The 27,009-nt window shown below is 37.9% G+C and overlaps 1 protein-coding gene across 2 annotated transcripts in view; it reads right to left on the reverse strand.

Annotated features, from left to right (window-relative positions):
• Positions 1 to 19,752, reverse strand: part of PLCE1 (phospholipase C epsilon 1) — a 267,265-nt gene extending 247,513 nt beyond the window's left edge. The window contains exon 1 of one of the 2 annotated variants that reach the window (XM_011361541.2): positions 18,192 to 19,752. In XM_011361541.2, the coding sequence (XP_011359843.1) occupies positions 18,192 to 19,397 (1,206 nt within the window). In that variant the 5' untranslated portion in view covers positions 19,398 to 19,752. The remainder of the gene's footprint in view (positions 1 to 18,191) is intronic. The other variant, XM_023531430.1, reaches the window with a different exon arrangement.
• Between the last annotated feature and the right edge of the window lie 7,257 nt (positions 19,753 to 27,009).

Below are 27,009 nucleotides of genomic sequence, written 5' to 3' on the forward strand. Positions count from 1 at the left end.
ACATCTATAGCTGACCATCCCCACCCTTCATATGTTGTGACACTTTCTTAATTATGTCCTGAGACCTTCAGGTTTGCATTTCTCACTTGAGGATCGATCATCAGTACTGACTCTTACTGCCTGTTTCTTTAGCTACGATTCTGGCAATTCACAAATCTGAATCTTAAGTTCTGACCTTTTTATATTCACTTTTTATAACTTAAAATATTTGCGAGGAAAAAAAATTAAAGAAACTTATCAGACCACCCTGTAAAATGGATTAACTGTTTTCCAAATCTGCTCTACTTTTCAACTTCATTCAGAGACTAGAAGGCTGGTTCTTACTATGGTGACTAGCACTTTGGCAGTCCCAGTTCCTAGGGGACTGGGATAGGGATTTGGGATTCCTAGTTTGGAAATCCCAAACCCCTATCCCAGTCCTTCGTTCAGCAACTGTGAGGATATTTCTAAGAGGAGTCCTCACTCTGGAGCCCAGCCCCCAACCTACATCGTCCCAGTACAATTTAATAAACCTTTGCTGAGGACCTGTTCAATGCAAGCTACCCTGAAAATCTCCTGGCAGATGCAAAAGCTAATATGTAAGAGCAGGTCAGGAGGTGTACAGTCTAGGAGAAGCAATGGACTATAAATGACTACCATTTAGCAGAGTAGAAACGTCATATGGGCTAAACAAGGTCCTGGTTTTGTACCCTATTTGTTCAGATCTAGAGAGCACATTCCTCTATTATAGACCTTTACAATTCATTATTAGTAGCCACAGTTGTAGAGATCATAATTATCACAGCAGCAGCTAAAATTTGTTGAAACAACTTCTATGTGCTATGTTTAATGCCTTTTCAGCTATCCAATCCTAATGACTCTTTGTTAGGTGTTATTTTCATTTTTTTTTTTTTTTTTTTTAATTCTACAGGTGAGAAAAATAGAAGCCTAGGGAGATCAAGTAAATTGCTGAAGGCTCCACTGTGAGTTAACGATGGAGTCGGGACTGCTTCCAGAGCCCAGCTCTTAAATGCTCATTTGGCTGCCTGTATAAAACATTCCACTATTATGAAAAAGCAAAGAAATAGAGGTCTTTCCAAAAGTTTTCTCTTCAGAAAGCACTCCTTGGGACAGTACAGTGCAGGTTCATAGGGAGGAGTTAAAAGCATATCCATGGCCATTAATCAGGAATGTCAAATGGCTTATTGCACTCCAGACTTTTTCAATTGGCAAGTACCAAATAAGCATTTAATCAAGGAGCTGGAGGATAATAACATGAAAACGAAACCTTGGGGAAATAATACGAATCATATCTTAAGACTGTATATTTTTCAGTCTTCCAAAGTCATTGTTCTTTATATAAAGGCAACTACTTGATAACTAGGAATGAAACATGATGATGCTCACCACTTGCATTCCCAAAGTAATAATAAGTTTTTCAGTCCAGGTAGGAAAAGACACTTTGGACTTTCTTTCTTCTTAAAAAAAAGAATAAGAAAAGAAAGAAAGAAAAAAGAAAAAGAAAAGAGAGAGGGGAAGAAAAGAGTTCCCTGCCCTGTGCTTAAATCTCACTTTCAGTGCTCTTTTGATTAGGAATGGACTTTCACCATGGCCACAGGTCTCCAACATTGCCCAGAGTTTGACAACATGATCAGAAATTTCTGGCTTGTTTTGGAACGTGTATGCTCACCTCCAAAATTTACAGAACGATGTATCCTTTGGATGAGCATAGTTTCTTTTTAGATGGATCAGTTTCTCTTAACATGAACTAATAGTGATGAAGCAGATGTCTGATCACCAGACATACCAAGGCAGCTGGCAAAATCTTAAAGCATGATCCCTACTCATGAAAGACAGTAAATCTCTTCTACAATTGGGATTTCAATGTTTCCTAGGTAACTGCAAGCCCATGAGCTTAGGAAGATTTGTAAATGTCTATATAGCTCCTGATAAAGTATCACCTAATCAGAGAATCCTTCTTATCTCTTATTAAAATAGCATCTCTTTTCCCTTGATCCTCTATTTCTGTACCCTGCTTTATCACCCATCACCACCTGACTATATAATATCTACTTGTTTTTTGCCTTTTGTGTTTTTCTCTCTACTAGAACATAGCAGAGACTACTGCTTGTCCTCCATTACCCATTTTCCCATGGACATCAAGCCCTTGAATTTATCTGTGTATATGATCTTTCAGAATCAAGACTATATTTCCCAGTTTCCTTTGGAGCCAAGGTAGTGACCATATAACAAAATTCTGGCCAATGAAATATTTTCGAAAGTGATGTAGACAACTTCTGGGACATGTCCTTTAGAAGGAGTGTGCATGCCATTTCTTCCCTCTTTTCTTCTTCCTGCCATTGAGAACATGGATGCAATGTTGAGCCACTTTAGACCATGTGAATGAGAGAAATGTGAGTCTCTGGATAAGGTTGCAGGACAGAATTTCCAAATAAATTGGACCACCATGGACTACTTTTAGGTGACAAAGAAACATACTTCTATTTTATTTAGCCACTTTTATTTTTAGTCACTGTGAAAGACAGCAGATGTTTATCCTAATTAACATACTTTAAGAGGACAAGGACATTTCTATTTTGTTCATCACTGTTTTTCTAGCTCATTAATAGTACCTGGCACATAGTAGTAGCTGCTTCATAAATATTTGTTGAATGAATCAATGAATGTCTAAATGCTATGTCCAGTTTGAGTCTGAGTATCTTTACTTACTTGAACAAATCAGCATTACGTTTATTTTTATTTGTTTGGTTTGAATTTTGCTTTTACGTTAGCATCTTCTAATGCAGTGTATTCAGGTGTCTTGTCCCATTAGTAAGGAAATGACACATTTCAAATCACTATCAATTCACAGAGCCTTTTGGTTCCCCAAATTCCTTCATCTGAAAAAGTAGCTGAGGAGATCTTTTCAACAAGTTTCCATTGCTAACCATGTGACGGCATTAAAATAAACTAAATAGTAACATTCTGCTTCATCCTCTTCCAAGCGTCTCATCCCATAAACTGGCAATAGTTAAGGGCAGAAGCACATAAATCATTAACAACCTTGGTCATTTTCTCCATCACATCATGCTATGAACGTGGCCTACACTTTCTCCTGAAGAAGGATGAAATAAAGGTGGGTTGTCCTAATCATCTCTTCGATTTACATAAACTCTTAGAAGACTTTTATTCTCTTTTCCTACAAATGAACTCAATGTTTACATGCTTAGGAAAAACCTCTCAAATTCCTTCTTAATGAGTAGTTAGACCCTATTAGTTCATATTTGCTAGATAATTGTTTTGTAAACTTTTTTTTTTGGTAAAAAACCTTCTGAGGATTGCACTTAGGGTTCAACTCATGGACTACAAGATTAGATGCCATTACAGAGAATTAACTGGGTATATTGAGTAGCCTAAGAAAGGGTCACGAAAGGGATGGGACATGATTACTAAGGCTTTGTAAAATAGCCAGTATCTTAAGTAGTGGAGTGAATGGGGGCATGACAGGAAGAGGGAACTAACTTAGGCAAGGGCTTGGAGGCTGGCAGGGAACAAAATAGCACTATTCATAATAGATTCAAACTGGAAACAGCTGAAATGACTTAACAGCAGAATGGATAAAGAGTAGGATATTCATAAAAAGCAATGGATTAGTAAATAGAATGAGAATGCATAAGCAACAATTAAGTGCAACAACATGGATAAATCTCACAGATATAAAGTCGGGTAAAGGAAGACATGTAAAAGAGTATCTACTATGGATTCATTTATGTAAAGTTCAGAAATAGGCCAAATGATTGTATGGTATTAGAAGACAGGACTGGTTGCTCTGGGGGAGGTAGAGATAGAGAGACTAGAAGGGGATACAAGGAAGGCTGGTGGGGTGCTAATGTTCCATTTGTTGATATTGGTGCTGGTTACATCACTGGGTTCATTTTGTGAAATATACTGAGCTGTACATTTTGTATAGTTTGTGTGTTTCTCTGTATGTATACTTCAATAATCATCATCATCATCATAAAAAATAGAGGGCCAAGAATAGTAAGACACTTCTGAAAAAAAAAAAACTGTTAGGACCTCCTAATGTTATTGGAACCGTGATGGATAAGCTAACCAATGAACTGGATTATAGGGTTCAAAGAAGACCAATGCATGTGTACAATTTTGATAAATGACAGGAATGGCAAGTCACCTTATAACTAGAAAATGGACACCAGTATGGAAATAGATTGAAATGAGATCCCTGCCTTATACCTTATACAAAATCAAGGATTTAAAAGGATTAGAAAATTAAATTGCCAAAAATAAAACTTCAAAACTCCTAATACTACAAGTGAGTATCTTTTAGACTTCAAGTAGGGAAAAATGTCTTAAAAACAAAGAGCACTAACCATAAAATAAAACTTTAATAACTATGACTATAAAATTAAGATTTTTATCAAAAACATCTTACAAAAAAGAAGAGATTTTAAAACTGAGAGAAAATATTTGTAATACATATAAAAAAAGACAATGTCAGGAATATTTAAAGACCTATAAATCAATCAGAAGCACAAGCAACCCAATAAAAAATGGGCAAAGGATACAAGGTATTTCACAGAGAAAGAAACACATATGGCAATGATAATATGAAGATATGGTTAACACTATTATTGATCAGGAAAACGCAAAACTAACCACAGAGAAATATTCCTAAACTTGCTTAACTGGCAAAAAAACAAGTGGGAAAATATCTAGTAATTGAGATGATGGTTGATCTAGAGACTCTTTAATACTGTTCCAGCAATTCCAGTCATAGGTATATATATAAGAGAAAATTTTGGACATGTATGATAAGCAACACATACAAAAATGGTCATGAAACAACTGTTTAAAGTAGTAAAAACATGGAAACAATTTAACTGTTCATCAGCTAGAGAACATACCAGTAAACTGTGACATATTCACACAGACAAATGTTATACAGAAATCAAAACAAATGAACCACAGCAACATACAACATTATAAATGAAACTTAGAAATATAAAGTCAAAAAAAATCTCAGATTATACATAATCTACTAAGATTTAAAATCTCTATTTTTTATTGAGGTGAAATTCATATACAATTAACTAATCATTTCAAACAGTACAATTCAGTAGCATTTTTTTTTTCCTTAAAAAGGAAAATAAGGGAATGTTAGAAACAGGATTCAGGATGAATGTATCTGGGGGAGTGGGGAGGGGGAAGTCAGTGGCAGAGGTGTGCAATGGCCAAAAGAGAGGACTCATATCACTAGCTACAGGGTTTCCCAAGGCCCTAGTTTGAGTTTTGGCTAAGTATATGGGTGCTTATTTCATTATTGAAAATGACCAACTACATGAATAAAAATAAACAGGTCTTCTTTGTCTCCTCACATCAAAAGACGTCAACAACTTTTTGCAAAGTATAGAAGGCAATTTTCACAGTAGTTGCTTTGAAAATAAACAAAAAATTTCTATTCTATGGAGAGAAATTATATCACTTTAAATTTCATGTGAAGTCATTTCTTTGGGGAAAAAATGGCTAAGACAAAATGGCAAAAGGCCTCTGAAATCAACATTATATTCGGAATAAGTCACATTCTGCAAGTGAGTAAGGTGATCAGTTTTCTTAAAATGGGACATTTTGCTAGAAGATGAGCAATCCCAACTCCTGGCAGGACTCAGCAGATGTCCTACCTCCTCTTCCAGGAAGCCTTCTCTGACTACACAAATCCTTCTACTACTCTTATAGCACTTAGACATTATATCCCATAATTTAGAGTTATACTGTCAAGGTCTCTAGAGAAAAATTTCAATTTATAGAGAGATAATAGAGAATTTTTGGTTAAAAATTGAGGCTTGAAAATAACAACAGCAGAGTCAGGTTCTGTTGAAACGATTTAAAATTCAGAACATTTTTGTTAATGTATGTTAACATTTAGCATATAACAATCCATACTAATCTTTACAACAACCCAAAGAAATAGGTTACGTTATTATCTCCATTTCAGAGATGAGAAAACAGAGGCACAGAGAGGTTAAATAACTTTCATTAGGTCACAGAGCTAGTAAGTATAGAGTTTGAACTTGAACCCAGGCATCCTAGCACCTAAACTCACTTAACCACAGTGGAGCTTTAAACTGTCAGTAATTTAATGGTTATAATTCAATCAGTTCAGCTCCATACCTACGGGTCAGAAATAGTGTTTGGCATCTGGTATATAGGGTACAAGAGAGTTGGCTCAAGGGCAACCAAGGTTCCAGGCCTGGCTCTGAAACTGATGCCTGACCAGAATTGAGCTAGGCCACTGCCTCTCTTTAAGCCTCAGTTTCCTTCTCTGTAAAATGAAGGGTTGGACCTAATGGTCTCCAAGGTTCTTCCAGTGCTGGTGTTTTATGAGCTTGGGATTCCTGGCTCAATTCCTTGCAGCCCAGGCCATACTGGATCTTCCTTGGCCAGGTCTGGCCCCTCCTGCTGGGCTCAGTGTCTCATGGTTGGCTTTGCTTCTTGTAAATAAGAGAAAAAGAAGGGAAAATATCCTCCTGAGAGACTGGGAGGGATCCCATGGCTGCTCTGTGTACTTTGAAGAACTTGCAGTCGTTAACCAGAGATTGCTACCTGCCAAGTGAAGGATGGAAAGAAACTAAACTAGGGGGAGAAATGAACTCACAAAACTCGGCTGCATTCAAATTGAAAGGGCATTTCCAGTACTTAAAGAAATTGCAATGTTATTGTAAGAAGATGAACCAGCTTCTTAAAGAACAGAAGACAGGATAAGCTGTGAAAACTGGAACGGACCAGAGAATACAGAAAAAAATGATAAACTATGTACCAACAAAAGTTATTTACAATCTGGGAAAATGGTGGAATAAATCAAAGATGGCATGGGCATGTTGGCCTCCACCATCCCACCATGAAATTCTCCAGGGCAGCTATTGTATCAGAAATCTATGACTCCCAGGAACCAACTCTAAAGGCATTAGGGTTCAGAATCAGCTGACATCAAGAGAGCAGCTACTATGTGCAGGCTGTATCATATTTTTATCTTACTATAGAGATGAGAAAACGGAGTCTATAGAGACTCAGATTCTAGTTGTGTCTTCCATCATTAACAAGGTGAACCTGGTCAAGTAACATCGCCTATTGTTATAGCTATGTTACGGCTATGGCTACTTTATCCATAAAATGAGGGGCCGAAAAAGGTTATAGAAGACTGACTTTCCAGTTCAAACAAAGACTAATTTCATATTTATCTAGAAGAGCATTCATGCTGGACCAATTTAATTTGTTTATATTTCAGAACATTGGAACTCAACGGACTCCACTGTGCTTAGCACATAATACATGAATCCAAGAGAAAAACAATGCTACTTTGGGTTTCAGTAGCTCTTCTGATTCTCTTCCATATGGCTGAGCATGCTGTACCCTATACCAGGGCACCTGGCCAAGAGAGGTGGGGAAGATAGGACTAAATTTCAATCTGCCCTGTGCTCATGAGGCTGATTCCAAACCAAAAGTGCATTATGGGTTTGCATTTACCTCTGAACTATCCATTGACACTGAAGTAGTGAGCAAAACTGGAACAATGGCCAAGCCTGTGTTCAAGTTGTGTTTATAAAGAACTTATAATTTTACCTTTGCTTGAAACACTTCCAGACACCTCCTTTCACCTCTGGTCAGTTTATAAGACCCTCGATGAAACCAGTCCTATCCTTCATAGCTATGCACCAGAACTGACCCAAACCTGCATCAGCCAAGATGCTTGAATGGACTGTGTTCTAAAATCTCAATCCAAGCTCAAAGTGTTAAGATATTTTTCATAATGGCACTATAAATGGAAAATGGAGACAACCTTTCACCATGACTCCTTAGAAAGAGACAACCCTTATTTAGCTGACCATGTCCTGGTGTTTAAAATAAATCTGTTTAATTACCTTCACACTTTCAAAGCATGGTAGCTACCACTACCAGACACTTACCAAAAATACAGGAAAACAAAAACTTTGAGAAAAATATTTGCTGGGTTCCATTCTGGGCTTCTAATGTATTATCTTCACATGTGGACAATTCTTTGCCATCACTATCAAGTCATTCGTTTTCACGCTCCTGGTTTTCTTTTCTTTTTTTTTAGCAACGAATTAGATTTGTACTAGTTCACTCACATTCTTTTTCCTTTATATTGTTATCAATAGCTATCAAGACCATTCATCCTGGATTTCCTGGGTCAGTCTCAATTTCAAATATCCTGCCCCTCTCTCCTCTCAGTAAAAAGTTCCCTACTTTTTATTTGGAAAATATGGTTGCCACAATAATAACATTACCCTCACCAAATATCAGTCATGCCAGAGTCACACCATCATTACGGTGCCCTGACTTGGTTTGTGGCCATCAAAAGGAGAACTGGCTGGTCCATCCAGTGCCTGAGACCATTTTCTTGGCCTCATTAAAGAGAAAAATAATGCATTTGCTACTAAATAAGTTTTGGAAATATCAATTTAGAACTCAAATAACATTTCCCTTGTTCTAGAAGAAAATTTTTCAAGGCTAAGAAATTACTATTTGATGGAAGGGTACACAATCTGGAAAAACTGAAGCTATGGGGCTTTCCAACTGCCAAACTCCCACATGCTGGCTCTTGAGACACATCCACACTCACTATTAAAGTATCACCATTTATAATTTGGTGCTAAATCTTTCTGAAGCTAGGCAACTCAACATAGTCTACTGACAAATTGATTCCTTATTCTATTAAAACATAGGGATAAGACGAAGTAAGTGTCAGTGATAAAAGTTACCTAATCTCAAATTGAAAATGAAGTTATTAAAACGAGGCCAGCATCATGAAAGGAAAACCAAAGGGCTGGGTTTCAGTAAGCAGGTTCGACTTGATGCTTGCAGCATTTATGAAAGAAAATAACTGCCTCTGCAATAGTTTTTGAGTCCCTTTTTCCCAGGTACCTCACTCTGAATCCTCAGAGCATAAAGAAGAGAAAAGTTACAATTGCAGGGACGTTTTATAATGTTTGCCAAGAGCATGAATGCAAAACCAGCTAATTTTTTCTCCAGCCTCACAACCTTGTGAAGTAGGTGAAAACTTCGTTTTAATGGTGTGACTATGGAAAGAAATGTTACTAACTAAGATTTTTTATACTCAGGTTAGCTGGTCAGAATCCTTGAAGATCACAGAAAACTTTAAATTACAATGGAAAAATACTAAATTATGTTCCCACTAGTTTCAGTCATTTCAGCGTGATTGTGAATAAGCTATAGATTCTGAGTCAGATGTGTGCAGTTTTCTTTGGACTTTGTCCGTGCTTACTTGCTTATAAAACTTTTAAAAAGTACTTTTAAATTACAGCAATTCAGTAAAAAAATTCAAAACTTCGGGCTTGGTTTCCTCCCCCAGCAGGCTGAGTCATAAAAATAAATCTTAGCCATTTCAATAGCCAACACACCCCTCACATTAAGGACTGGTATTGTTCCCCACAACTCCAATTTCATCCAAAGGTCACACCCAGCTCACATTTGAAAAAAGTAACAGCTCAAGGACTCATCCAGCTCAACATTTGCACATTTAATAAGAGAACAGAATCTCTAGCAAGTTATAGGAGCGAGTTACATCAGAATCTTCCAGAGAAACTTCTGAGGAGTGGCTATAAACGTGGTTTCGGAGGTAGCCAGACCTGGGTTCAAGTCCTGACACTGTGTGACCTTAGTCATGTACTTATAATGAGCAGGAAATGGGGATGTTCATAATATCGACCTCGTAGACAATAGTTGTGAGAATGAAAGGAATAAAAAAGGGAAAGATGTCGGAAGCATGGTGCCTGGCACACAGAAAGCTCCCACTTGGTACTTGCTTTTTTACTGGTACAGACATTTCAGGGCTTAGCCAGGATAAAGAAGCGTCGCTCCTCTGCCCCCCCACTTCTCCAAGCATTAGAGTGACAAGTTTCTCTTCAAATCAAACCTCCAGGAGGCACTGCCAGGGGAAGTAGAATATTCACTCAACCCAAAACCCAGGGTCAGGACTTAAATCAGCAAGTCATAGACTACTGGGCTTTTAGAGTTAAGAGAAAATGTGTAATTTATAATTCACATATATAAGTTAATATATGCAAATTATATACACAGTGTCTGACATAGAGTGGGCAATGAATACGTGTCTGCCCTTACTTTCTTTTTTGCATAAAGAAACTCAAATACCAGGTCCTAAAGTGACTTGCTCAGGGTCACGCAACAGTTAATGGCAGAACTGAAACTGATACTCGGGTCCTTTTTGCGGGGATAAGGTACTGCCTTAGATTTATTAATGAGAGTATTGGGGATCAGAAGGTTTGAAGGAACTGGCCAAACACCTGCCAAATTCCAAGGAGGACCTTCCTAACAAACGAAGCATGCCATCCCTATCCCTTTACCACCAAACCCATTCCTAACCACCACTGAGACTGAAGATAGATTCCCTCTGGTTCATGATGGAAATCCCTGCCTGTCAGGACTGGGGGTCCTGAAGGACAGAGACAGAGCTCTGGGATCTTGAGAGGAGGGAGCTTTCTCCCTCCCTGCCCCACTGCAGATCGCAGCAGTCTCAGGTACCCCCTAATAAATGCAAATGTTTAGAAACTTTCCCAAGGGTTTTTACAGCTAGTTGCAATGGGGGGCCAGGGAAAAGGAGGTCTAAATACATCCCTTCTTTGCCTTTTAGGCCAAATCTGTAAGGTGACAAGCATGTATCTCTGGGTTTACTGAACTAAAACAGACTCTTTTGAATATCAGTGGAAAATTCTGATTCTGTCCTAGGTATTATATAAAGGAACTGGTTCCAAGCCCCAAGGGTCAGGAAGAGGACAGGAACAAGCCTGTTGCACTTGGTCTGGGGAAGGAGAGAAGGAGACATCAGCAGTGGGTGGAAACCGCCTTTCCTCATTTATAATTCAAGGAGTTCCTAAAGAAGTATACCTTGTGCACTGACTGTCAGAAAAGCTCTTGACTGGAGTCCATGGTAGGGGAAGGAGCTGGCAGGGAAGATCATGGAGGGGATGTGAAATCCAAATTCAGGACTGAAAGATGGGTAGGAATTAGCCAGGGAGAGAGTTGTGTTCCAAGCCAGGGGCAGGCAAACCTATGCTGTAAAGGACCAGATAATAAATATTTTAGTATTTGCGGGTCATACAGTCCCAATTGCAGCTATTCAACTCACCTGTGGCAAAGAGAAAGCAAGTACAGAAAATATGTAAAGGAATGAGTATGGCTGTGTTTCCTAAAATCTTCCTTTGTGAAAACTGAAATTTGAACTTCATGTTATTTCCACATGTCATGAAGTCTTATTCTTCTTTTGATTTTTTTGAGCCCTTTACAAATGAGGAACCATTCTTAGCTTATAGTGTAGAAATATATGTATTAAGATACATAGGGGTTTAGTCAAGGGAGTTCACGAACTAAGAAGATGATATACATTTCTAAGCCATATATTCCTTAGACCCTCATATCCACAGCTGGGACTAGCATGAGACAAGTGAGGTCCCTGGGGCTCATAATTTAAGGAGGCACTCACTAGTAAGTAGAGGGTTGACACTTGCAAGACCCAGAGAGTGAGTGCCTTCTTAAATTGTGTACCCTAGGAACCTTATTTGTCTCATCCTAGGCTTGGCTCTGCTCCTATCTGTGCATAATGGAGTACATTACTGTGAAGTAGTCACCTTCTCCTCAACCATCAAGCCTTGGATGCCTTCCTTATGATGCACAAGTTTGCAGATGACAATCTGGTTCCAGTGCTCTGGGGTACAGAATTTGGATAATAAGTAAAACAATTTATATTTTAAAATGCTTAGGCAGAAGAGGAGGGAGAAACCATGCAGACTGGAGTTTGGAGAGAATTTGGGAGAGAAGGAACATAAAAAATTTTGCTTGAAAGTTGTTGCTGGTGGGATAGTGTAAGAAACACTGAGAATGAGATCAATGTCCAAAAAAGTGTTTAAGAAGTTTTACTGTGCATTAAAATTGTAAACCTTGTCACTCTCTTGACTTTCACTCATTATATCTATATCTATACCAATATCTAGATATATATCTCAAATCATATACCTGATAATGAACTTATATCCATAATATATAAAGAACTCAATAATTAAAAAAATAATAACCTAATTAAAAAGTAGGCAAAGAATTTGAAAAGGCATTTATTTCTCCAAAGATATATAAATGGCCAATAAGCACATGAAGAATCGTTCAACATCATTAGCCATCAGGAAAATGCCAATAAAAACTATAATGAGAAATCACTTCGGACCCAATAAGATGGCTGGCTATATAAGCAAAAAGATAGACACTAGAAATGTTAGTCAGGATGTGGAGTAATTGGAACCCTCAAACACTGCTGGTGGGAATGCAACAAGGTGCAGCTGCTTTAGAAACAGTCTGGAAGTTCCTCAAAAGGTTAAAGACTGTTATAAAACCCAGCAATTCCACTCCTAAATATATACCCAAGAGAAATGAAAACATATGTCCACATAAAAATGTATACATGAATGTTCATAGTAGTACTATTTATAATAGCCCAAAAGTGGAAATAACCCAGTGTCTAACAACTAATGAATGGATAAATAAAATGTGGTATATTCATGTAATGAAATAGAGAAAAAAGTAATGAAGTACGGATATATGCTACAATACAGATAAACTTTAAACCTTGAAAACATTATGTTCAGTGAAAGAAGCCAGTCACAAAAGACCACATACTATATGAGTCCAGACTAGGGAAATCGATAGACACAAAGAGCAGATTAGTGGATGCTCGGGACTAGGGGAGGGGAAAAGGGATGAGGGGAATGGAAGGTGATAGCTAAATCATATAGGATTTCTTTTTGAGATGATGAAATTGTTCTACAGTTGTGGTTTTGGTCGCATATGTCTGAATATATCAAAACCCACTGACTTGTATGCTCTAAATAGGTCAACTGTATGGTATATGAAATTATAACTCAATAAGGCTATTAAACAAAGAAGAAATCAAAGCATTTCTCCTTCTCTCCAAGGGTTTCAAAAAACAAGCTCTCCTTACCCTTGAAAGGTAATGGTGTCTTTGTGTTGCTGAAGACGGAGGTGGTTCTCTGCTGATTTCTTTCTGAGAGTTTGAGGGGTGATGGCCTAAATGAGAGGAAAGGGGCTGAGGTTCAAGGGTTGAGTGTTGGAGTTAGGGACTTGGATGCCTGAGCTCTGCAGGATCCATATTTAATCTGAGGCTCCGAAGTATCTGGGCCAGCTGCTAGAGCAAAGAACCACTGGGTGGGGCACCATTTTGGTGTCATGGGGCTCTTTGGGGCCAGAAAATGACCTCAGTACTATTGTCTGAGAACAACTTTCCAGGGAAGGCCCTGCCTGAACCACAGGTTAATCTAGTCATGGAGAGGTCAAAGGATGGTCACCCCCTCCTTCCCCCAATGATGCTTCAGTCCTTGAATGCTGGATCATTTGGTCACCAGAGAAGAAACTTCTGTACTACTCCAGGAGCCCTATAGGCCCTGAGAAGACTGCTGTACTTGAATTAGCACCGAGGGAGGGGATCAAGGGGAGAGGGACACTCTCATCATTCATCGCTATGGGAAGCCATTCTATGGGCAGCCTGAGTCCCGCCTGTGTACAAATGCAGGGTGTAGATTAGGGCTCCATCTGATGGTCTTATCCTTGCCCACAGGTCCTGATTCTTTTCAAGCCACATTCTAACCACGGCCTACTTCCAGGGCTACAGCCTTTCCAACTGCTAATTCCCATTATGCAGGACATCTGGGGAAAAGGAAAGGAAAAAAAAAAAAGTCCTAATGCTGATAGTGCCTCAAGGCTACCACAAGAATAACAGTGGCCACAAATATATTCACTTTAAACTAGAGTCCATGGTCAGCATTTTTCATTTCAGTTTTTGACAAATCCTAGCCAAAGAGCTGGTGTATCTACGGAAGTGTGGAAGTAAATCTATCCTAAACTCTCCCAGCTAATGAGGGAAAGTTGTCCAATTATCACAGAGCTGGCCTCTGACAGCCCGTCATATTTTCCACTGATGTACTAGACGTGACTAAACCACACAGGGACTGGCCGGGAGCTGGATTCCCTTTCACTGTGCTCAGCAGGAAGGGGCCAGCATCACCCTATACCCATGTCATGAACCTGACATAACCCTTAGTCATGGAAGAAGAGGCCTGGCATGTCACCAAGCACAGGCTTTCAGCTTAGCCTGTGCATCCTGTGAACTTTTAATTATTTCAAGGTCCAAATTATATCCAAGCTGCAGGGAGACCACATTTCCAGAAGAGAAAACAAGAGATGTTGCTATTTCAACAGCCATCTATTACAACACCAAACAGCAAGGGTCAAAAAATATTTGCTCACCCATAAAAGTTAGAACTTAGAAAATAAATTTATTATTGGTTGGTCCCTTTATATGTAATAGAGAAATCAAGGACATGTATATCAACAAAGGTATTTATGTTAAACATTCAAAAATTTTCATTGTCTCTTAAGTGTAATTTTCTCTGCTAGAGAGTAGCAAAATGTGTGGAGAGATACATTTTAGAATGGAGAAAGGAGAAAAGGAACTAGCAACCTAAAAGCTGGTTTTGACTTCCCCTTTTAATTTATAGATTTTCTAGTCTGATTTAAAAATATAAAACATTTTTTTTTCTATTTTGCTGTCCATATTGTTGTATGCTCTATTCTCTTGTGGCTCAAAGCAGGGAAATAAAGCAATAATTACAGGAACTGGTGGACTTTCTGCCCTGGCCATCCTCGTTTCTTTCATGTTCCATCATTCGGTGCATGGGGAATTCAGGTTACATGATTGATTCAGAGGCAGGAATTTCTTGTACTTCATATTCAGAATAACTCTAGGTACCTAAACTCCCCAAAATTCAGGCAGAGAGAGAATTTTTAAAAGGAAAAACACCCTTAACCAATCTTTAACCTGGAGACTTTAGCCACTCGCCAAATATGCAGTCTTTTTGAGCCAATAAATTGAAAGCAGGCGGGAGGGAGTGTGGCTGTAACTGGATAAGGGGTTGGGTTTTAATTTTTTACAAGCAGCGGGAGGAGGATACCAATATGGTTAGTCAGTCAGCCAGCATTAATCCTCATTAATGTCACCCATCAAATCCATTCTCCTCTGCACAGCTGTGCAAATATAAATTAATAGGTCATTCTGACAAAGGCACATAAGAAAAATTTTAATGTGAGGAAAAAGAACTAATTGGACAAATAATACATTTTTTTAATGTGTGGGAAAGATTGTTCAAAGTACCACATGATAGATGAAGGGACATACATTCAAATTCATACTGCTATAAACTTCCCTGTGTGAGAAGGTACCAAAGAGCAGAAGGTGATAACATGTTCATGACAAAGTATGTCATAAATGGACACAGCGAGGATAGAGGCATTCATTCACCAAACACTGCCAACTGACCCCAGAGATCATGTTGCTAAGCATGACATTGTCCTGTTTTTTATATAATTTGCATTATGTTTGAATTATGGAGAGTAGAAAAAAAAGTAGGGCCGTTTCTTGCCCTTAATAAATTTGCAATTTGACTAGTGCACCAGGAGGAACACACGTGAAATAATCAGAAAACCGAAACAGAAGCAGAGCATTACAGTCTGCATTTTTTAGCCAAAAGAAGCAATTTATAGGATTTTGGGAAAACTGGCTATACTTTTGAGAAGGATTTCTCCCAGACTAGAAACTAAAGAAAAATGAGATACAGAAAGAATACTGTACTTTAGAAAATACTGATTCATTCCTGCCATGGTATAAATGTTCAAAAAGGTCTCTGCCTTTCAGAAATCTCCCTTAAGAAAGGACAGTCAGCCCATCCCCCACTTGCATGTTAAGAATTAATAAAAATGCCCACAGTCTCCTGGAAACCCGGTCAGAGAGAAGAGAGAAGTTCCTCAAGTTCACTCTGACTGAGGTGTGGCAACCTCTCTCAGCCTCCAGAGACTAAGAAGGAAGGAGATGATTTGCATCATCTCTTCAGTTATTTTCATTGGAAAGTACCCATCCCAGGGCCTCTGACAGAAAGGGGCCGATTTGAGCTAGGAACCAGTGAACACTCACAGAAGAAGAGGCAGAGCTCCAGAAACTGGAAGAATGAGTATAGGCATGCCAAAAATTATTCTGCAATTTATACCAGATTCACGACCCTCATGTCTATAATAAGTGTGTGGGGGAACTATGATAATGGTTCTCAAGCAATCTATTTCTATTCACTTTGCTATAAACTTTTGTTGTATCCTTAATGTTCAACTTCAGGTGTATGTGAATTTAAAAATCACTGCATTTTTAAGTGGGATGAGACATTGTGATGATGAACTCCCTTCTCCCTGTGTGGACAGAATTCAGAATTCAGTCAGAAGAGATGGGCATGTGGGTAGCTGATACCACTTTGACCGTTACTCAGGTTTCATGAGGTATCAGGTGAAGATGCAAAAAACAAACCTACTGACACTTTGGGGTAAAGGGGAGGTCAAATGCACAGAGAGAAGGGCCTGTAGCTCCCAGGTCAGCCCTGACATTCCTGAGAGCCCAAGCAGTATCAGGGTCTTTAAGGGAGAGTAATATTCCCAAAATGTCCTGACCAAAAAAGCAAAGAGCTCAGTGTAAGCTCCTGGTCAGTGGTTCTCAACTCCACAGAATCATAGAATCACCAAGGGAACTTTGAAAAAGTATTCATGCTGTGCCCTACCCTAGCGATTCTGATTCAGAGGGTCTTGGACCCTCTGGACACTGCAACTCTAACACGTAACCAAAATTAGAATTGCCATATGGAAAATGGCCAAGTTTGAGATCCCTAAGCATCAGTGAGTGCAGCTACTCAATAAACAGATGCTGAAATGAAAAGAATCCTTCTGTTCCTTTAAAAGCTTACCCTAAATTTTATTTCTTTCTGGATCTTGAAGAACTAAGAGTGTGGGCTGCCTGGATTACAATTCTAGTTATACCACTTACTAACTAAGTGACCTCTAAGACTTTGTTTTCTTAGCAATACAATGGAATTAATAATCATACCAATACCAGAAGGGAATCAAGATAATTGCATAAAATCAAGAATATTTGGCCCAATGCCTGGCACATGTAAAATATACAATAAATTTCAGCTATCATGATTAATGATGATGAAAGTCAAAATATAATAGTAATATTTCAATAAAGGGGATGTTTTTCTAGACTGGTGTTTATTTACAGGACATGGTTTTAAGGAATTGTGAAACACTGAAATGTGAGAGTTAGAAATTTAGCATTTTCTTCAATTATGAATACAGGCAACAAACCTCAGTAGTTAATAGCAGTATCTGTCACCAACAGAAATCACAAATATTTCTACATATTACGATCATGGTAGAGACCCTAAAACAGTATTTATATTTAGTATGACCAAATGCCCTGCTTTGCCAAGGACTGAAGGATTTCTCAGGATGCGGGACTTACAGAGCCAAAACTGGAAAATCTCAGGCAAATCATTCCCTAATTATGTTCATCTCTGTTTTGATGGTAATTAGCACATAACTAGGTGCCATTGTTTATAGTATGTTAATAAAGAAGTACCTACCCTACTATGTCACAATTTCAAAAAATAGATTGATATGTGTATATCCACGTAATCTGTATCTCTTATCGTGCTTTGTATTTCATTTGATGCATTTAAAAGCATTCTTCTGAATCCACAGCCTTCACCAAATTGCCAAAGGGGGGTCCATGGCAGAAAAATGGTCAAGAGGGAAGAAACTGGGAACACTGGTTGGAAAATGGAGGAAACCAGATTTTAAGTTCCTTTAGGCTTTGCAACCTAAAAACACAGTAAAGGAAGACAGGCATGTGTTGGCAAAGGACACAACTAGATAATCAGCTGATGAAGTTTTCCCAGTACTAGGAGTTTCTGTCTTGTAATTCCACACACAGTAACCAGGAAATTTCCATAAATTCTCCACTCCTGATGACATATGTATGTGTATTTTGTTACTTACGTGGTTGCAGGGTTAACTCAGTCCTGACAGCTACTGATCAGAGTATCTGTTAGATCTACCAGTTTCCAATGACTATAAATGCTTCACCTATGAATCATAATTTGACAGAACTTAAAATTTTCCATGAATGAAGATAATAAAAATTTGGATTTTAAAAGATCAAGCTTAAATAAATGATCAAAAGAAACTTTAACTCTTACCGGATACCACTGGGCTTCTGATAGACATTGGCTCCCATCTTGCCCAGTCACCACTGTTGATAGCCATCCCGTTGCTGCCCCACAAGGCAATAAGAGACCACTTCTTTTCTGATCAATGTAATTCCAAGCTGCCAGCCCAATGTGACCAGAAGGCAGAGTCCTCATAATTGCCCTTGTCCCTGTATACACAGACTTCTTAACTTCCCTGTCATTTTTACAAAATCTCCTCACTAACAAAGTGGACCGCTCCTTTTTACTTTTAAAGAAGTCCTCTACATCTTCACAGTTATCAGGGAGGTCTTCAAAATGGCTCAGAAAGTCCTTGGCAGACGGACTATCAGTAAAATCCTCCCTGCAAAAGCTGTCACTTGAACATACCACGCTGGCCTTTTGGCAGGAACCTTTGCGGCACAAGTATTTGTCATTCACGGTGTCATAACGATCGCACTGCAGCTGGCCATTCTCATTGTCACAGTTTTCTGCCAATTCCATCAGCTTACAAGTATATGCCATATAATTTTTCTTTTGCTCCTCACCAACATCAGGCAGCGATACACAGTTTCCACAATCACCCAAAATCAAGTTATCTGATAGGGTACAGAAAGTGTCTGACATTCTTCTGTCAAGTTCATAATGAAAATGAAATACCGCCATGTTGCCATCGCGGTGAGCCTTGCCGGGCTCTATGGTTGCCGACTGATTTCCTGAGGCTCTAATGCCCATGGGAGGTCTATTCATTTCCAGCTGAATTCCAGGGAACACCTTTCTTTCCAGTGAAGAAGGGATTCCAGTTTCCAAACAGAGGCCTTCCTCTGTGACAGAATCACATGTTTCATAAAACTGGCTCTGAGGAAGGCCATGCTGATGGTTTTCCAATATGTTATTGCAGTTAATGTTAAGGTTTTCCACAGAATCTGGTGTGTTTTTCTCCCAGCACTTTTCATCACTGTTTTCATCACCCATTATTTTCTCCCTTGCAATTGAGAGAATCTTGGGCAAGTTGCTTCCAGAAGATTCTTCTTTAAGTTTGTTTGGTTTTGAGATGGTATAAGATGGTATAGACCCACTCTGTCTAACAGTATGTGTCTTTGGGACACTGACATCCAGGACCTTGTCACTACTTTCATCTACAGCCGACTGAGAAGACACCACTTTTCTCTGAGTCACAGGTATGAGAACAGAAGCTGCCATTTCTTCAGATGTCATCTTGACCAACACACAGGTTTTAGCTACTGCTCTGTTTCTCCTTCCTGGTGATCATGTCAAGATTTTAATAAAATGACTGGTTATAAAATAATCTCATATGTATAATTCCTCTAAGAAACAAAGTGATAGTTACTTTCATTCAGATGCATTAAGAGCCAAATAAATTTCTCGTTATAACTTCCTATTATGTGCAATATGTTTTACTAGATCAGGGTTTTAAGGTGGCAGATCGATTCTCTTTCCTCTGTTGTTTAAACCAATTATTTTGAAGACTTTTATTTGGGATTGCATCCTGCAACTTCTGATCCATCACTGACTTAGAATGATTGAAAAATCCAGTCTGAATGTCTCCTGTAAGAAAAAGAGAAAATATCAAACACTGTGGCACTAAAAAAAAAAAAATTTAAATGAACTCATAATTCTAAGCTAATGCAAAATATGAACCGATTTTGCAGAAAGAGTTTTGCAATCAGAAGTTAGTTTTATAGTCATGGGATATAAAATACAGCATAGGGAATATAGTCAATAGTAATATAATAACTATGTATAATGTCAGCTGGGTACTAGACTTATTGAAGGTGATCACTTCAAGTTACATAAATGTCTAATCACTGTATTATACACCTGAAACTAACATACCGTATGTCAACTATAGTTGAAAAAAAATCTTCAAAAAAAGATACTTAATAAAAAAGAAGTTAGTTTTAATGTTTTAGGTGTTCATTTTTCTAAATTAATATTTAAGAACTGTTTTCAGCCAAAAATAGAGTAACAGGGACCAGTTTATCTTCCTGCCTTAAACTAGAAAAAAATAATGAAATGATGGTTTTCAGATATTGAACAACAGGCAACACAAGATCCCTGAAAGAAGAAAAAAACCAGTGAGGTAAGCCCTATAAATATCCTCGCTTACAGCTTGAGAGTTTCTAGACTTCAGGGGAGGGACATGGAACTTAGGTAGAACCCAACGGTGTGCCTGATTTAATGAGAAAAGGTTGAGAGTTCAATGAGGCCAAGGAAGCTAGAGAAAAAAGACACATAAAGTGGAGAGGGACAAAGATAAGAATGATAGCAGGCTTCTCATGAGAAATAATGCAAGCCAGAAGAGAATGGGGTGTATCTTCAAAATACTGAAAGAAAAAATGCTGCCAACTTAGAATTGTATACCCAGCAAAAATATCTTTTAAAACGAAAATGAAATAAAGACATTACATATACAAAAGTTGAAAGGATTCATTACTAATAAATCTGCATATAAAAAATGGTAAAGGAAGTCCTTCGGGCAGAAGGAAAATGATAGCGGGTAGAAATCTGTGTTTAAGCAAAGGAATAAAGAGTATGGAAAAATGTTAAATATGTGAGTAAATACAATTTTTCTTACTTTTTAAATCACTTAAGATAATTTATCATTTAAAGCAAAAATAATAACACTGTATCATGGAGTTTCTAACAAATGTAGAAGTAAAATGTATGACGATAATATCACGAAGGTCAAATGGACAAAAAAGAGGTGGACTGTTATAAGATTATTTTCTACATGAATTGGCATAATGTTACTTAAAGGCAGGCTGTCATAAGTTAAAGATGTTTACTATAAGCTCCAATGCAACTACTTTTTAAAAAGGGACATGTAATGTCAAAATATTAGAATCATAAAAAAATTTTCAATTAATAAAAAAGAAGGCCAAAAAAGAGGAAAAGGTGAACAAAGAACAGATGTAACAAATGGGAAACAAATAGTAGATTTAAACCAAAAAGCATCTTTAGGCGGTATTTCCAGTTTTTTCCATTATATATATATACTTAACTCAAGTATATATTTAATTCCCTCTGTTTCATGTGAATAAGAAATTATTCAGGTGAATGTTGGTAGACATAAAAAATTTCAATTTATGAAAGGCATTAATAAAAAAGTAATTTAACCCATCTTTATTCTTCAAATTATCGAACCCTGCTCTATGTTGGGAAATGTGTAATGGGATAGATAGCCAGCACCTGCCTGCAAGTCTATTAAGAAAGAGGGAAAATTGAACCAATTTCAACACAATGTGATGAGTATAATTATAAATGCTATACAAGGCACTATTGCCCATCACAAGTATTCCATTCCTTTGCAGGTAAAGCTGTCCTTCCCAAAGCAATTTATGAATACTCATGCTCTGCTGTCAATACCAGATTTGACCTATTTTTGCCCATTGTCACACAGATGTTTCTCTTCCCCTTCTCCTGTTTCTTTTTTTCCCAAAGAGTCAGCAACTACTCCTTCTTTCCTTACGTATATGTCCCCTCAAGCACAATCATAAACTCTCACCTGCCTCCAGCACATGCGGGTCTTCACAACTACTTTGAAGGATCAGAGGACACCTTATCAAACAAATACTTCACAGGGAATAAACCGGCCCACACAGAGCAGCACTGCCCTGGTTCTATATCCTAACTTTTTCCACTTTTCACATCCTTCTTTCAACTTGGTTTTTCTTATTTTCTTTGGGAAATGCCTCTATTATTTTTGTAGCTATATGCTCAGTGTAAAACAATTCAAACAATGCAAAAACACAAAGAAAAAAATTATTAACACAAATCTCACCACCCGGAGATAATCACTATTAATTCTCTGAAGGAATTCCTTCCAGAATGCTCCCTGTGCCTCAACATACAAACATATATGTATATAATTTCGCAAATACCAGATCACACTGTACATACTGCTTTGTATTTGCTTTTTAAAATTCAAAATGTGAACAATTTTTCATGTCGAGAACTATATAGATAACTTTAATGGCTTACAGCACTAACTTGGTTTCAATATAGTCACTATTTTTTTAGAGCAATTTTTCAAGCCAAAGCCTTCAGCCTGACAATTAATCTGTCCTTTCTCACCCATAAGGAAGGTGATTCAAGGTAGGTGCTTCAAGGTAGGTGCTTCAAGGTAGGTGATTCAAGGTAAGTCTTGTTCTAAGCACTTCGTAATTTTTATCTCATGTAATTCTCACTCAATCCTAAAAGATAGTGTGATGATTTTGAAATAGGTCTGTAAATTCCTTGACACTTCTCCCTTCAAAAGGTGGAGCCTTATTCTCTTCCCCTTGAATGGGGGCTGTACTTAGTGACTTCTTCTTAACACACAGAATGTGGTGGAAGTAAAATAGAGAATAGGTCATAAAAGTCATTGGGGTTTCCTCCTTACTGTTCCTCTCTTGCTTGCTTTGGGGGAAATCATCTTCCATATCATAAAGAGAGTTCCCTATGGCAAGAGCTGAGACCTCCTGCCAACAGCCATTTGAGTGAGCCATCTTGGAAGAGGATCCTCCAACTTCAGTCAAGGCTTCACATGACTGCAGCCACAGTCTACATCTTGACTGTAACCTCATGAGCAACCATGGGCCAGAAGTGCTCAGCTGAGCCCCTCCCAAGTGCCCAACCCATAGAAACTGAGAGATAATAAATATTTATTGTTTTGAGGTACTAAATTTTAGGGTAATTTGTTGCACGGCAATAGATAACCAGTACAGACAAGCTCTGTCATTATCCATATTTGACAGATTAGGAACCAAAGGATAGAAAAGCTGTCATTTGCCAAAGATCATACTGCTGGAAAATGGTGGAGTCAGGATTCAAACCCAAGAAACCTAACTCCAGAACCTATGCTCTTTACCATAGTTACACTGCTTTCTTTGCTATCTAGTCTGAAACCCAATGAGTTTGAATTTCTGATGATCACTGGCTGCAAAGACTCAAGGCTTCTGGGAGGATCTTCTTTTATTTGAGTTTGTCTCTGGAAGGCCGAGCTCTTTGTTTTGCCTCCACCATAATCAGGACTGAGCAACATCACAAAGAGCTGACTCCTGGGAGAACTGACGTGGCTCCATCTCATGTCATTTCTTTATTCAACAAATATTTATTGAGTGTGAAATTAAATGAGGTGGGGATCTGCACTTGATTTCCTTACAAGCTAATAAATCATCAGTTAAGGAGCATGATCTGGGTTAACATAGAGGAAGAGCAGCTAAATCAGATGGTGGGGATAAGGTAACCATGATTGCTAAGGAAGGTTTCTTGAAGATGATGATAGAGCTGAGTTTTGAAAGATAAGAAGGAGTTGGCTAGATATAGAGGTGGGGTGGGCTTTTTGGAGAAGAGCAAATGTGGAATCCCATATAGAAAAACAGAAAGACATCGGCACCTGGCACTTTGGGCAAATATTTTAACCACTTTGAAGTTTTACTTTCTCTCCTGTAAAATAAGAAATAAAATCAGCTACTCCATAACACTGTGAAGGAAATGTTTTGAAAACCAAACGTTCAGGAAAAATGTTTGTTATTCTATGCCTTGTAAATGTCCTGATGAGACAAAAGACCAAAGTTCAGCAGCTCTGTTGTATCAGTGATATGGTGTTGAATTTACTTTTGCCAGATGAACAAGATCCACTCAAATATGAATTTCAGTTCTATAACTGGAATTGACTCCCTGAATCTCAGCTACATGACCATAAGATGGTTATATGATCACTTTCAAGTTATACTTTCCACTTCTGTAACATTGGGATGAAACACACATATTTCATATGAAAGCAGTGCCTGGCCCATCAATAAATGCTAATTTTCTACCTACCTCCTCTTGGACAGCCCTAGGTCATCTTTGAGGAAAGTTGGGTTAAGTTAGAGTTATAGTTACACTAGACTGTTGGCTGAAGAAAGGGATGAAAAAGGGACTCTTCTTTTCTTAATGTGGACAGGTTTGAGGAAAATACTGAAGAAGAGCCAGACTGGGAGAGGTCAAAGAATGTATGAGCTAAGAAGATGGCAAAATAAGAAAGCGCTTGTCAAGACAGTATTTCTAAGTTAGAGATGAATTGGGGTGAATAATATGTCTAGGGAAATTATTGGCTAGGAAGTACATCTATGGAGTTGCAGAGGGCACTGGATATCCTAGCCAACGTAGTAAGACAAGAAAAATAAATGAAAGGTATCAGTGACACAGAGTAATTTTTCAGCTCCTGGACAGGGGAACATCAATTACAAATAACCTTGTCCATAAGTTTCCATGGGCTAAATTAGGGGCTGATCAACTATAGCGTATAGTTCTAAAACTGGAATCGACTCATTGAATCTCAGCTACATGACCATAAGATGGTTATGTGATCACTCTCAAGATATACTTGAGTTATACAACTTGTATATACTTGAGTTATACAAGTTATACAATCAGGCCTGCTATCTGTTTTTGTAAATAAAATTTTATTGGAACACAGTAACTGGCTACTCATTTATGTAATGCTTATGGCTGCTTTTGCATTACAATGATAGAGTTGAAAAGTTGTGACAAAGACTATGTGGGCCACAAAGTCAAAAATATTTACTATTTGGTTCGTTAGAAAACATTTGCCAAACCATACACTAGATAAATGAGTTAATGCAATGCCTGTTTAGAGCAAATAAACTAACTGGGAACCAGGTTTAATAGCAACCTTTATATATTTGAAGAACTGAGATGAAGAAACAGGTTTGCTTCATATTGTTTCCAAAAGGTAGGATCAGGGCCAAGACAAATGAATTACCGGGGAGAAATGTTTTGGCTTAGTCTGATGAAGAACTGCCTAACTTTTAGAGCTATTCAACAAAAGACAAGCTATCCTGGATGGTAGTCTTCTCTGGAATTTAAACAGAGAGAGGCATGGTATCAGCAGAACAGGTGTTCAATATATGTTGAACAAATTAGTGTAAATGGGTGACTACCTATAATGATTAATTACAAAAACAATGGTTAATACTTATTGAGCCTGTGTCAGACATGTTCAAAGCAGAGTATACATATTATCTCATTTATCTTTATAATAACAATATCAGTAGGGTGGCAGAGACTGCTAATCATCTCCCCAAATCTGTTATCATTTTTTTAAATAACAGAATCACTGAATTTTAGCCAAGCATAAAGCCACTACTTAATCAGCCTCCCTTACAGCTAGATGTAGCTATGTGACTAAGTTACCGCTAATGAGATATAAGCCAAAGTGGTTTGCAACTTCTGGGAAGTGTCCTTGAAGAGAGAGGTTATGCCTTTCTCCTCCTCCTCTTTCTCTTTCAGCTTGCCGGACTGAAGCCATGATATCAGGAGCTGGAGCAGCCATATTAGACCATGAGGTGAACATGAGAATGGATGCCTTGTATATCAAAAACTAACAACAACAACAACAAAACAAAAAACAAACAAACAAAAAACAAGCCTGGGTGACTGTTTCCTGAATTATATGGAAAGAAAAAATTCTATGTTGTTTAAGCTCCAACTAATTTAGGTTTTTTGTCATTTGCATCCAACTTTTCTAATAATGGCGAGTATTAATATCATACCATTTTACAGATGAGGCTCAGAGTACTTGAATGACTTATCTAAGAGTCTAGAGATGTGATATAACAAGGAAGCTGTATAGAAAATTCCTGCATTGGAGGGAAAATTATATTCATTAATTCCTAGTATGTTTCTAATTTTATGTTCCTAAACCAGATGAAATCTTTGTGTCATAAAGAATAAATTAGAAAAATATTAAACACAAGCATATTATCTCTTCTGATTGTAGGTGCTGGAAGCGGGTGAGGCTTAACAACAACAAAAACTATTTTATCATATGACTGTCAACTATTTACCATATAACTGTTATATTCCACAGAGTTCAGAAGGCAAGATGGCCATAAACCAGGAGATCAATAAAGCTCTGATGGAGGGGGATTTGAGCTGGAACTATCCAGAGAGGTAGCAATTACTTGTATCCATAGCAGAGAAAAGAGACTTTGGGTAGAAGGAAAGTGTAAAAAAAGATGAAGAAGTAGGAAAATACAATGTATAATGATGAAATAATCTGAAGTTCTTAAGAGAATATTTCATCCAATTAAAGAAAGTGAAAGTTGCTCAGTAATTTCACCATCATGGAAAATAGAAATACTAGGGTAACTCAAAGCTGGGAACAGAACTTAGTCCTATTTGCTTCTTTAAACTTAAAGGGTTTTATAGTCCCTTTGAACACCATGTATATGACAAGCAATCATGCCAGTTATTTACTTATGCATTCTCTTCTGCAAAGCTGACTCTGCAAAGAGATTAAAGAAAATATTTTGTCTGCACAAACCTTTCCTCCCTTTCTTCCTACCACAAGCACACAGTGTGCACATTTATAAGTGTGCACATCCACACCCAAACCCTACATGATATGAGTCAGTCTTTACTCTTTCATCACCACTGAATGTCTGCTGCTCCACTCCCTCCTGACCTCCTTTCTCTGAACTATTATGATGGAACTTCCATAACTCACAAAGAAACAAAGCTTTAAAAATATTCCCAAAAGGCAGTGGTGTACTAATCTGGGTCCTTTTCTAAGACCCCAAAGATTTAACCCTTCATGACTTCTATTCTCTTTATTAGAAATGTTTCAGAGTCTGAGATGCTAGACTTGTGACCCAGAAAACCCAGAGATATCCTAATCTTTATTCTCTGTGCATATTTGATAGCAGGAGTTGACAGGTAGATAAGAAAGTCACACAAATATTTTTGAACTGATACATTGATAAGACTACCAATGTAGTAAAATGAAAGGTCACAAAAAAATTTGTCCATAACAAGT

The sequence above is a fragment of the Pteropus vampyrus genome, unplaced genomic scaffold, assembly GCF_000151845.1.
Source record: "Pteropus vampyrus isolate Shadow unplaced genomic scaffold, Pvam_2.0 Scaffold68, whole genome shotgun sequence".
NCBI classification, from domain to species: Eukaryota; Metazoa; Chordata; class Mammalia; order Chiroptera; family Pteropodidae; genus Pteropus; species Pteropus vampyrus.